The sequence below is a fragment of the Antennarius striatus genome, chromosome 7, assembly GCF_040054535.1.
Source record: "Antennarius striatus isolate MH-2024 chromosome 7, ASM4005453v1, whole genome shotgun sequence".
NCBI classification, from domain to species: Eukaryota; Metazoa; Chordata; class Actinopteri; order Lophiiformes; family Antennariidae; genus Antennarius; species Antennarius striatus.
Genome location: NC_090782.1, coordinates 15,040,315 through 15,053,494, shown reverse-complemented (window position 1 = coordinate 15,053,494; position 13,180 = coordinate 15,040,315). Strand labels below are relative to the sequence as shown.

Below are 13,180 nucleotides of genomic sequence, written 5' to 3'. Positions count from 1 at the left end.
TTATTTGTTATGTTGCTCTCCTGTTACTGCTCTAGCTATATTTAATGAAGTAACTTTTGTTTATCTAACTTTCTTGTCTTTTATTTAAAGTGACTGTTACATCATACCTGTATCCATCAATGAAGCTGGCATTTATGTAGTCAGATCCTTCCAGGCCTCTGATTGGCTGCAGACAAACACGCGTCGTCTCATAGGGCATGATGTTCACCAACCTATTCTTGAACTTGTTGCATGGGAGGTTGGCACTGATGAAGCGTGATGTGTGAGCTTTGGAGTTGGCCAAACGCTGAAAAAAATTGGAGGAAAGATAGTAAAAAACAAAAAAAAAATCTGTTATGTTTTCTTCCACAGTGTGAGATGAGTGGGGAGGGGAAGAGGGAACAAATTGGTGAATCCAATGGTAGGTTTGAGGGGGAGAAAGGCAAGAGCAGGAGAAGTGGGGAGATAAAGATGGAGGTGAGAACAGATCAACAGAGGAGTATATGACTGACAAAGAGCATAGCAATTACAATCTAAACTGCTTCACCAATAATTGGGGAAATTCAAACATTGTTTAATAAGATATAGTCACTAGAGAAAAATTTAAAGAGTTTATCCCTTTTGCAAGTTATGGTGTCAAGCAGGCCCATGTGCAACAAGAAAAATATGCAACACACCCAGACTAACAAGCTTTTGGATTTAGTCTGAGAGAAACGGAAAACTTGTCTAGAAGTGGGTCAGCAGTGCTTTTGATAGTGTGGTGCCAGTGTGGTGTGTGTGTACATAAGACAGACATAGACATCATGAAAAGATGTTATGAAAGACAAACACACACACACACACACACACACACACACACACACACACACACACACACACGCACACATCAGTGATCAAAATAAACTGCTGTACTGCTACATCATCATTATCATTGGGACCTCAGAAAGAGTTTGTGGGTCACCAAATCTTATTATCGCTTCCTTTCGGCTTTGGTGTCTCAAAAAATGTGTGTGTCTCTGTGTGTGTGTGTGTGCTTGCTTGTTAGCATATGTCTGCAAATTGCAGACAAATGCTAACAAGTAATCAGCTCTCTCTCTTTCTCTCTTACACGCAAACACACACACACACACGCACGCACGCACGCAAGCACGCACACACACTCACACACACACAAATATGTGCTGATTTGGCATCTTAACAAGTCCCTCTCGCTCTCTCTCGACCAAACTCCTGTGACCACAGTCACAGCTTGCCTCTGCACGACACAGCTGCCCACTAGTGAACGAGAGCATCCTCCCACCCCGCCTATAGGGCAACGTTTTGTAGAATCTCTTCCTTAGTGCCAAGTTAGCATACAGCCATCCCTTTGTTCATTAGCCAAATGCTCTTCCATCCCCTTGCCCTGCCATCTACCTCCATTTGTCATCATCAAGTATTAATTACTCAGAACCCACGCCCCTCTCCACATGCACACCTCTCCTTTCTATCCTGACTATAGCGTGGATGTTATTAATCCCTATTTGACTCCTGAAGCCAGCTCAGCATTATCCCTGTTAGCAATGGCAATGGCGATTCCATCACCGTTGTGCTTCAGTGAGCGAATAAAAAGGTCAAAACACACCGGCAGCGGTGATGGTGATGTGAAGATGATAGATGATTTTCGCAAACACTTGCGAAGTTCAAGGTCAGCAGAAGCTGACATGAGCAGTCAAAGCTCGGGTGACTTTCTAAATTGAGATTTTTTAAGAGATCTGTGTAAACACTTTGAATGGCTGTTTATCCTCATCTACTGCTTTGTCATGATTTTCATAAAAAGGGCACGCGCTCTTTCCTTTGAACCTAAACCCAAAAGCACAAGGCATTCAGCGAAAATCATCTGTCTTGTGCCTTGCTAGATTAAACCCAATTTCTTTGCTTAAGCATACTTTTCTAAATCCTTCAAAATGAACAAAGCAGCTACAAAGAAAGGGTTTCAATACTTCAGTTTTCTAGCTTTGCATCAAACACAATAATAATGAACACAGCAAGATTTAATTGAAGGGCTTTCAGCTGCTTAAGACGAGGGTAGAAAACTCACCAAGAATTGCATTTATGTTGCCATTATTTAATTATGATTAAGTGCAAAGAGACACCATGGTCACCTGGGAAATATCTGTAATTTGACAATCTAGTTAATCTGAGACTGTTGTGTACTTGTACAATAAAAGCTCATAGTTAATACTTAAACAAATGAGAGGAACTCCACAATTTCTGGGATATTTTTACGATCAAGTACATGTTTTCATATGTTGCACCTTGAATTCTAGCTCCATGCCAGTGACATGCTCGCCACTCTCCACCTGGGCCAGCTTCTGAATATAGGAATAGAGGCTCCGGGCAGCTACTTCGGTGTTGCCACAGGCCACCGCCTCCAGCAGTGCATCATGAATGAAGCTGTATTGGTCCTCTGTCTGCACCATGTAGTTCCTTTGTGAGCGCATCAGCGTCACATGGCCGTAAATGTCGACCGTCTTCTCGTGCTTGATACGCTCAAGCATGGCGTCGATGACGATGAAGCAACCTGTTCGGCCCACGCCCGCGCTGAGGAAGCAGAAACGAGAAAGGAGAGGCCATTAACAAAAATCCATCCTTCCTTTTATTTCATTTCTAGGGTCTCATCTTCGCAGGATGCTGTGGCATTGAATATTCACTGTTGTGTCTTTAAAGCGCTACTTATGGTTCTGTTGGTGGTACATTTTAAATAATTGAGTAGGAGAGGAAAACAAAGAGATATGGTGATAGCCAGAGAGGGAATAGAGAAACAAGTAAATATGACAGAACAACAAAGGGAGGACACTGATGGAGAACGAGTGCAGCAAGCTGTAAAGTTTCTTTTTTATTGTGCACTGCTTTGGACTCACTGAAGTCTTTATATCTTGACAAAAAGCAAGGTTTCAATTTGAATAAGCCATCTGAGAAATATCAATTGTAAAAGGAAGAAGGGTAAGGAGCAAAAAGGGAGAAGCAAGAAAGATGGGAAGGGATTACTGTGAGGCTCTTCACTGCGAGGGGGAAAAAACGAAGACAGAAGAGGAGCGAATAAATGCAAAGAAAAAGCTTTAAAAAGAAAGATGATGTGACCAATGGAGCAAAGAAAGATGGAGGTCTTGGAAGAGAGCGACAGCATGTGTTTGTATAATGTGCGTTATGTAATGTATAATAGCAGTTACAAAAGAGCTCCGCTATTCTGTTTACTCACGGACATACACATACACACAAATGAAAAAAGAATACCTCTTTGATACGAAGCACTAGGGTTCATTTTAACTGCACAGTCGCACTAGGGTGGGATCTGGCTAACCAAAAGAACACAAAAACTGCCCCACTTTGGCTCAGACGTACCAATTTTGTAAAGTTTTAAAAACACAGCACTTTAGATCGCAGAGCTATAGAAAGACAAAAATGTTACCCCACACCTGCAGTGGGCGATGATGGGTCCGGCATCAGGTGGATTGCAGGTCTTCACCCTACGAAGAAAGGCCAGGAACGGGGTTGGGTACTCAGGCACACCATGGTCGGGCCATGCTGTGAACTGGAACTGACGAACCTCCCGCTTCTCACTAGAGCCATTCTGGATAGAACAGAGGGATGTGGGTTCATGTGGGGGTGGTTTGTTGTTCTCTGAGTGGCTGACCAACTGGTTTAGCTCATGGCCAAAAACAGATTAAAACAAAGCTGGGTTTCTGTGGCAATCCCCCAAGTGGCTGGTGTAGACATGGAACACAGTTCACTAAATTAAAGGTTACTGCGTGAGTGTTTTAGTCAACAGATAACCACTTCAATATAAATTATTTACTGGAAATTGATTGCCAGAACATGTTGTGATAATTAGTCTAAACTCATAAAATCCAACAAGTCCTGATGGAATCAACACTCAAGACTTGAGCTGACAACTCTCAAGAGAGAGAGAGAAAAAAGAACACTTTAAAGGGGTAAAAGTTTCAAGTTTTTGCTTTTGATATAAAGTACCTTCTACCTGGTCCTACATGTTTCTCAACTTCATTTGCAATTCAAAGAGGGCTGGGTGCATATTCTGCAAAGCATAAATTAATGACCATGATACTCAAACAGCCAGATTTTGTGGCCTTTATTATTGACAGGTGCAGATGTTCTTGGCTTTGATAGCTAATAATAGGATAACAAGAGGTGTGTGTCATGAAGATAACCCTCCAGTAGTTTGATGTGTCCCCACTACGATGTCAAGCTGGCCTGAGACGGTACTACCATGTACTGAAAATAATCCTCTGGAAATGTACCATACGCTCCATTCCTCCTATGTGACAAGTCAAGCCAAGCTGGTGTCACATAGGAGAAAGGTGGCTTAATTTTTCTTTACACACACACACACACACACACACACACACACACACACACACACACACACACACACACACACACACACACACACACACACACACACACACACACACACACACACACAGACACACAGTATAAACCGGTTTAGATAGACTCATCATAATACTATACCTACAATTATATCTTCATGCAGTCATTGACTGCTGCTCAAACACACACATTCACACATATGCAACCAACACCTAAATTACACAGCTGTCAGCTCATGTCTTAACTCACTTCTAGACACATTAAGGAAACTATCTGGGATCCATGAGAAGATTTTTTAAGAAGGATAAGACAGAACAAAAATCCCACTTGCATTCATTGTCCTTCTCTTCTCTCTTTCCTCTCAGAAGATCCTCTAATGGAGGTACAGTTTGCATTTCAATACTGTGTTTCTACTTCCCTGACAGAGGGATTTTTTCCCTTGCTGAATAAATGAATAAACCAGTGTGGTAATTAAAAGCAAACTGACCTAAATCTTATTTTCTGTTTTTGGACATCTCTTTATTTTGCAGATGAAGTAAGCTGTATGGATGTGATCAGTGCTTGGCTGCTGTTTTTCTTTGTTTTTTGTTGTTGTTTTTTAAAAATTTTTGCTAAGATTTATTAGCAGGCATGCAGGAAAAATTCCAATACCTTCTCACCGGTGTTCTTGGCTTCATGCGATCATATGGTTAGAGTGTCTTTTCTTTTTTTTCTTGTGTACACATGCAAATGATTGTATTTAAAAACACATCAGTGCCCTATTAATACTGCAGGGGATAACTGGCATCATGTTCCCAGGTATGCAAATATATGTATTTGGGTTTTGTGTGTGTGTTTGTGCATGACCTTCAGTCCAGTGCATGTGTGAGCTTGAATATCAGAAGGCCTCATTTTATGAATAGTTTCATTTGAGAGGAGATTCTGCATCTGCTTGTATGTTTCAGTCTTGCACACAAAGAAAAATGAGAGCTGTCTGCTTTTTATGTATATTGAGGTTCTCTTTTGCTCACTTTACTTAAGTGCCTCAATTTGGCAGATTCACATAAAGAGATGATGTACTGAGAGCAGAAAAAGCAGCAGAACAAGGTGGAAATGGGGGGGCAATATCCTTATTATATGTACATATTGATCCCTTGTGGATTGTGTGTGTAAACAACTTCACTTCAAATAAAAAACACACAATTGAAGCCAACATTTTTGACACCTATTTAAAATTTGTACCTGTGTTTTTATGTTTGTCTCACAATTGGTTATTTGTTTACTGGATGACACTGAATCGGAATATTTATTATTTGCAAAGAGAGGATGTTGAGAGTGGCAGCATCCATACTTTAAGTGTGTGCTTTTATACTAAAATCTCCCTACCTTGTACAAGGAAAAAGTGCGGACACAAAAAGTGGCCAATTCTATGGTGTCCAACAGGGTAACCTGGGTCATACCATACGTTTCTGTACCTCGACTGGGCCAGTATTGGTCACACTTAATCTGAAACAGACGCAGAGACACAAATTATTAGAATAAAATACACAATTCTTATAATACCTTAGTAAGAAAAAAATTTTAGTCAACAAACAAGCAAAAACAAAAGGCTTGATCTACTTTTTACATTGTTTTTGCAGGATATCTTAAAACACAACCTCTGCATCCCCCGCTCCCCAGACCCCCCACCATCACCCCACTTAATAAAGATTCATTCAATATGGGGTGTGATACACCAGTGGACATCAGATGAGATGTGACAGTGAGGGAGACGTAACGCTTTCCAGCTCTCTCTCCCATTTCGTGCTCAAGTTGCCACTCAAGTCCCACTGCCGGCTAATCATGATCACGTTTGACAGGAGTGGAACGCACATGTCGGTATGAAGGATAGCTAAACAATTGGAGGGAGATAAAAAGAGGGAAAATGAGTGGAGACACCTGGGTCAAGTGAGCCTGATGTTGACACAAGTTTGAGCTGACAGGAAGAAACATCAGTTGACTTTTTGACATAAAGACAAGCCTAGTCCTTGATCGCATGAAACACAAACCTTGTCTTTATCCACCCTAAAAAGATTCACCATTTTTATTGTATATAGTGCACACCTCCATTTTCAATTCATTTATATATGTCATATGACGAGAACATAATATGTATCCAATTGTCAAATACTTACAGACTCCCTTAATGGGGACATTATTTTCTCTAGCTGACACTTTTTTAATCTGTTATTTGAGGGTTTTATGCCTGTTGCTCAAACCTTTGCTCTTCTTTTACAAAAGAAAACAAAAAAGTGAACATCATAGACACAACCCAAAATTGTTGGAAAGTTTCCACTATAACAACACCAACACCAAAAACAACAACACCAAAACCGACAACAATAACAACAACAATAATAATAATAATTCTTAATTAATCCCCCATAGGGGAAATTATTTTTCTATTCTAGATTAATCACACGTCTATAGATATATACAGGCCTGAAACACACATGGGGCCAGCAGGCATGCATTAGATAGTGAGTGGTAGAGCGGCGGGTGTACCAAGATGATTAACTTGGAAGGGTATGGGCACCTTAGCCCACGAAAATTTAGTCTTTTCCTTCTCAAGTGTGTACTTAGGTCATGAGGCTACTTTGCATGTACACAAATATATTAAAACAGTGGTCCCCAACCCCCCGGGCCGCGGACCGGTACCGGTCCGTGCGTCATTTGGTACCGGGCCGCACAGAAAGAAAAAATAATTTACATTACTTCCGTTTTATTTATTTGGGAGTCTGAAAGATTCTCTGTTACATCTGTCTATGTCAGTGGTTCCCAACCACCGCATTAAACCACTGTATTAAAGGAAGACAGTGAATACAAGTACAACAAATACATACAGACTGGTGTGATCACATCCTGTTTCATTCCTTTCACACTGGAACTCTTCAATCACATTTTCCTCTAACTTTCATTATCAACAGATGATTGTGGGAGGTTTACTTCTGGAAACAAATATGGCAAAAGCTGAAAGCGCTGTCACATCAAATGTAATTTTAGCTTCTTGTGCTGTGCTTTCTTACTGCTGAAATTTAGTAAGCTCTTAGTGCTGTTGGAACCATGGAAAAGAAGATGAAACAGAGCCAGGTTGGTGATACTCCCAGTGGACGCACAGCCTGACTTATCAGATGTTCACAGGGACTCTGCCTTTCAGTTAACTATTTTGTCATCCTCCACTGCTGCTTGTAGCAAAACATTCATAATTCTATATTTCTAGAAGGAATCTATCTCATGAAATGAAATCTGATAAATTACCAATGAATTTCAGGTGCACAGCTGCTCTCTAGCTTTTTACAGCTGGGTCTAATATCTACATTTTGTGAAACAGTGATTTGGTTTTGATATTGATTTAAAAAACAAAATTTAGAAGTAGTAAACAGTGGCTAGCATCAATCCTAGAATGGACTCACCCGTGACTTTTCCTCTAGTCTGGTCATCATGACCACAGTGGCTGCTCTCTGTTCCCACACCATCCTCCAGAAGTCCCCAAACGTTTCTGGCAATGGACCCTGAGTGGCAATGTAGGCATTCTGCTTCCTGTAGCCATCAATGTAGTTGGCATTGATGTAGTCACTACCTGTAATACCTGAACAAATAACACAGCAAAATAAACATATCAGTAAACATATCAGCTTTGGCAACTTTTCATCACCATACCTTTATCCTTATTTGCATCCTTTTGCTGTTGTTTTGCACAGTCTGCCAGTTATCACACACACTACAACCTGTTTCCCAATTAATGAAGATGTAAAGATTCTTGTGTGCAAAATAAATAAATAACATTTCTAATGAGTTTCCAGTCTTACTATTGAAAAAGAAGAAAAAATTGGTTCACATGTTGGAATTCTTCAAAGGGAAGCGGAAGAGTCTTAATATATGACTGATCATGTCTGCTTTTGGGGCTTAACATATTCTAGGTATTATTCATGCGCAATAGATCCTGGTGCTTGTTTTTAGAACAATTCTTTGGAACAAATACAAGATTATATGAGCTGTTAAAAGAATCTCACAGCATTCCTCTCCTTTGGCTGCAGCAGAGCTGGAGGAATCCTCAGTTGTTGTTCCATTTGAATGGATTAAAATGCAGCAACTGCCTCACTGTCACAACTTCCTGTACGGGTCTTTTATCATTTTCTTTGTCTATGTCTGGGTTCTGCCTTGGTTTCTAAATATATGGAGCAGGAGCCTACATCTGATTTACCACCACCAAGGATGGAGTGTGGTTGAAAATGGAAAATAGGAGGAGTAAATCTGCCATACAGACAACACAGCCAGGGGGTAGATACAGCTGCCATCCCTCTCAGACTGCTACCATGCTCTGCTGCACACCAGGCCCACTAAATCTTGCCATAAGGCACCCATCCACACTGTTGGGTAGGCAAATGTGTACAGGCAACATTTAATGCAAGGATGGTGTGCTTAACTCTTGTAAGCTGTATCGCATAATCCTGCTTGTACTCACTACATGCTGCTATCAAAGCATGGCGCCCTTTAAAGTGTCTGCAGTAGAAAGACATCATTAAACAGCTGAAATATGTAGTTCACTGAAAAAGATTGCAAGTTAAACAACCTATAAAATAATCCTTCAGTTTGTAGGTTGATGTAAAACCATCAACAAACTTGGATTTTGGGGTTGGTGGGGTTTGGTGGAGCTGTATCCCAAGTACCTTTGTGAATATTTTTAATTACTACAGGCTTAAAAAGTTGTTTGAGAAAAAAATTACGTATGAGATAATCTGCAATTTCATTTATAGCTGAAAGTGATCTTCTAATGGTAATAAGAAAAAACTTCACCCATCTTCACAAATTCAACTTCTACAGTCCTGTCAGTAGACAAGTGACTCCAGTAAGGCAGAAACTGTTTCGAAGGATGAAGCCTCTTTGACTGACGTCTCCACGCTCAAGCAAGGCAAACAAAGAAACACTTGGCTTTTTTACAGCAGAGAGGAAGTGATGACAACAAATAGGGCGGAGACGAGCAGTAATTTTTAAATTTGAAAAACAGGTAACGAGCGAAGGAAGAATAAAAGCGAGATGAAATACAAAGTGAATAGAAGAAAAAAGAGAAAAACGTCATTAAAACGGTCGCCGTGTTGCGCAATCTGATGGCGGTGCTTTGGTTTTAGTCATAGCTAAGTGAACACAGAATGGCAATGTGCCTGAATTGTTCTACTGCCCCGACTAATGGCAAAATCACTGCAGTGTAAAATAGAAATTTCAGACTTGATTAATTTATGTATTTATGGAAGACGACCTTTTTTTTCCCTGGGATAATTTGTTATGCATGTTGTTGCACTGTCAAATTGGCCTGACTACAGCAAAATGTCGAAATCTGTGGAGTTGGGAGTTTGGCACAACTGTGAGGAGTTGTAGAGCACTTCTAGTGATGCAAAACCAGAACAATGTCAGCTGTTAACAGTGACAACCTCTGACAATGTCTCTTGAGATTTTGGAGTCAGAGGGAGAGGCTTACTGGCTCAGAGATCCTCAGTACTAAGTTTCTGGGAAGTCATGAGTTCGAGGCAGATCAGATGAGACAAATGGAACGAGGAAAACACTGGTTGAATTCACGGGCCTATCAGGCCCAGGGCTGAGTCCGAAAATGAGTTCAAACAAGTCTTTGTCCTGCCCCTCAAAAAAAATCTGATTTCATTAAGTGGATAGCTGTTTGGGACTGAGCTGAAACAAGTCCTCCTTTTAGTGTCTGACAAAATGTGGTTTGGTTCTATAAATTAATTGCTTGTTGCTGAACTAAATCTGAACTCCATATAGTATTAATTATTTCACTCATGTTTAATTCTATTTTCCCTCTTGCTCTTGTACGACTCATACATAGTGATGTAAACCTGTCCAGTGTAGTGCATTTTTATTAATTCTTTTTTGTTCTGAAGGTTCAGTCTGCTAAAATTCCATCACATCTACAATTTCACAGACTTTGTTGTATTTAATATGTTTTATTCTACATTCTAATATTATCTGCATTTTTGGTCTTCATTATTTAGTCCCATTTGGTCTGGTATGTCTGGCCAGTACAAATTCCTAATTACTTCAATTGACTCTGTAATTATGTGAATTCCCTCCTTAGAGCTCCCCTGTGAGGTTGTGTGTGTGTGTGTGTGTGTGTGTGTGTGTGTGTGTGTGTGTGTGTGTGTGTGTGTGTGTGTGTGTGTGTGTATGTGTGCTTGAGGATTTTTGAGCCTTACCCTCGATGGGAGCCAGAATGACGCGAGAGTGGTCGTAGGCAATGACGTTGGCGTAACGATTTTTGGGCTTGTTCACCTCCAGATTGGAGTGTTCCCAGGTGAACTGCTGGCCTGGATCAATAGACTGATGGCAGGACAAAAAAGCCAGGACATGCACACACAAAAAGAAATAAGAACAGTTAAGTGATAACAATACAATACTGGTGTTATCAAAAGAGGATGAAGGGTCAAAAAGAGGATGGCGTTGTCAAAATTGGTTCACGGCCTTTGTTAAACGCTCTGAACAATCAGTAATAGTACTTCATCAAGAACATTTATGCATTATTTTTATGAATTGCTATTAGCTCAATCACAAATTGTACCATTCATGATAAATATTCCATTCTCTGGTGGTTTGTTTAGAAGCTGTTGGTGTGGGGAAGAGTGCTTGATGAGTATTTGAAGTTGGGGATTCAGCTTAAAGGGTGGGAGGCTTGAGAGACCAAAGACAGACCGAATGAAGTCCAACTGGAAACCTGATCTAATCTCTTCCATGCAATCACTGCAGCAATCAGGATTTCCTTCTGTTTCCGCTCATGATTCTTTCTTTGTTACTATTTTCCTTATCTGCAGCCCTCCATCTTAAGAGTCTCCCACTTTTTTTTCTCACTTTTTTTCTTTTTTTGGGCTGTATTTCGTTGTCTCATTATCTCCTGCCTCTGCTCTGATGTTTACTCTCTCTCTCTGGCAGTCACGCTTCTGATATTTTCTTTTTCTTTCAAGATTAGCTTAAAGCTGGTCATGTTTGTGTGTGTGTGTGTGTGTGTGTGTGTGTGTGTGTGTGTGTGTGTGTGTGTGTGTGTGTGTGTGTGTGTGTAAGCATTAGGGTCGTCTCTGAAATAGGTCGATTCACAAAGTGAAATCCACCACTGTGATGTCCAATCTTCATTTAATTTGAAGGGATGTTTCCACAGATTCATTCAAAATGGACTCAGTGATTGTTAGAATTCTGAACAACTACAACAGCATTTCTTTCTGTTGTTGGTCTATCATGACCCATGATGACAACTATGAAGAAGAGTGACAGCCTCTGTCAGAAGGCAGTTTCTGCCTGACAGGAGACAGATTGTAAAGCCTATGGATTCAGTATCGTTAGGTAAAACCAGTGCTGCCTTTTCATAGGTGATTACATGTCAGATCATATCCTCTTCATCTCTGCTCTCCAGCTGAGGTACCCCGCTTTCCTCTTCCCCCTTCACTGAATCTCAATCATTAACCAAGCCTCAACACCTCATCTTTCTCCTTTCTCCCCCTTCTCCCCTTTCATTTTCCTCCTCCTTCACATCCTGCTTGGCAAAAAACCAATCAGTCAAAGCCCTGTAGAGCTTGCTTGGCAAGGCAGGGCACCCAGACAAGCAGTCATTCATCAAGAAAATAACAAAATTAAAATTACACTTCTCTATTTAATTTGGTCATTTATTTTTCCTGAGGGGAGGGGTTGCAGAGACAGAGAGAGAGGGGGGGGGGGAGGGAGAGAAAGAGAGAGAGAGAGACAGAGCGAGAGAGAGAGAGGTAAAAGATGGGGGAGGAGAAGAGACGAGCAAGTGGTTTAATGCTCTCTCCAAGCCAAGTAATTAGAAGTTGTTGCAGCGTCAACTTAGGCATCAGGTCTCCCGTCTCTCTTCCTTGCGAATGCAACAGACGTCCATTCGGTACACAGCCTGTGTGCGGATTTATGAATAATAGATACCAAAGAAATACTGGATCACTATGAGAAGTCATTATCCACCAACATTCACCGGCAGGCATGATGACAACAATCTATGCTGGTGTACCTGCTTCCTGCGTCCTACTGGTGTTCTGCGAGGGGACAGGCGTAGTGATTTAGGGATTGTGAGTGGGGCATATTGCTTGTATGCAAACGAGAGCTGATTCAGCATTCTTGATTTCTAATCAACACTGGTGTCATTTATAACCGCCACGGACTCAGAGCTTAGACAGCTCGGTTACAGCCCCTACACACACACACACACACACACACACACACACACACACACACACACACACACACACACACACACACACACACACACACACACACACACACACACACACACACACACACACACACACACACACACACACACACACACACACACACACACACACACACACACACACACACACACACACACACACACACACACACACACACACACACACACACACACACACACACACACACACACACACACACACACACTATGATAAAGCTAGTGTGCTTTTCCACAGAAAAGCTTTAATGGAGTTCTGCTCACAACAGACTATATGAACACTGTGGAAGACAGAGCATCTTATTCTAAGTTAATTGGAGTGTGCGAAGATTTTTAAAAACACCTATTTTTTCCCCCCTTAATGACTCGTTACATTCACTGTGATCTGTTTTCTTGGAAATGTAATTTGTAATCTACTTCCAAATAAGGCCTTGAAGTCTGTTTTCCATCAGAAATATTCTTGTTTTGACTCTTGCTCCCTGACGCACAACTATATACCGGAATGGTTATTTTACTCAGCCAATAAGTTGAAGAAATTGTATTTGAAGTAAAGATGTT

At 40.9% G+C, this 13,180-nt stretch overlaps 1 protein-coding gene across 3 annotated transcripts in view; it reads right to left on the bottom strand.

The window, feature by feature from the left end:
* Positions 1-13,180, bottom strand: part of ptprsa (protein tyrosine phosphatase receptor type Sa) — a 236,302-nt gene that overhangs the window by 14,842 nt on the left and 208,280 nt on the right. For all 3 annotated transcript variants that reach the window (XM_068320339.1, XM_068320340.1, XM_068320341.1), the window contains 6 exons: positions 10,590-10,713; positions 7,797-7,972; positions 5,731-5,850; positions 3,435-3,589; positions 2,274-2,559; positions 108-286 (listed from right to left, as the gene is read on the bottom strand). In XM_068320339.1, the coding sequence (XP_068176440.1) occupies positions 108-286; positions 2,274-2,559; positions 3,435-3,589; positions 5,731-5,850; positions 7,797-7,972; positions 10,590-10,713 (1,040 nt within the window). The remainder of the gene's footprint in view (positions 1-107; positions 287-2,273; positions 2,560-3,434; positions 3,590-5,730; positions 5,851-7,796; positions 7,973-10,589; positions 10,714-13,180) is intronic.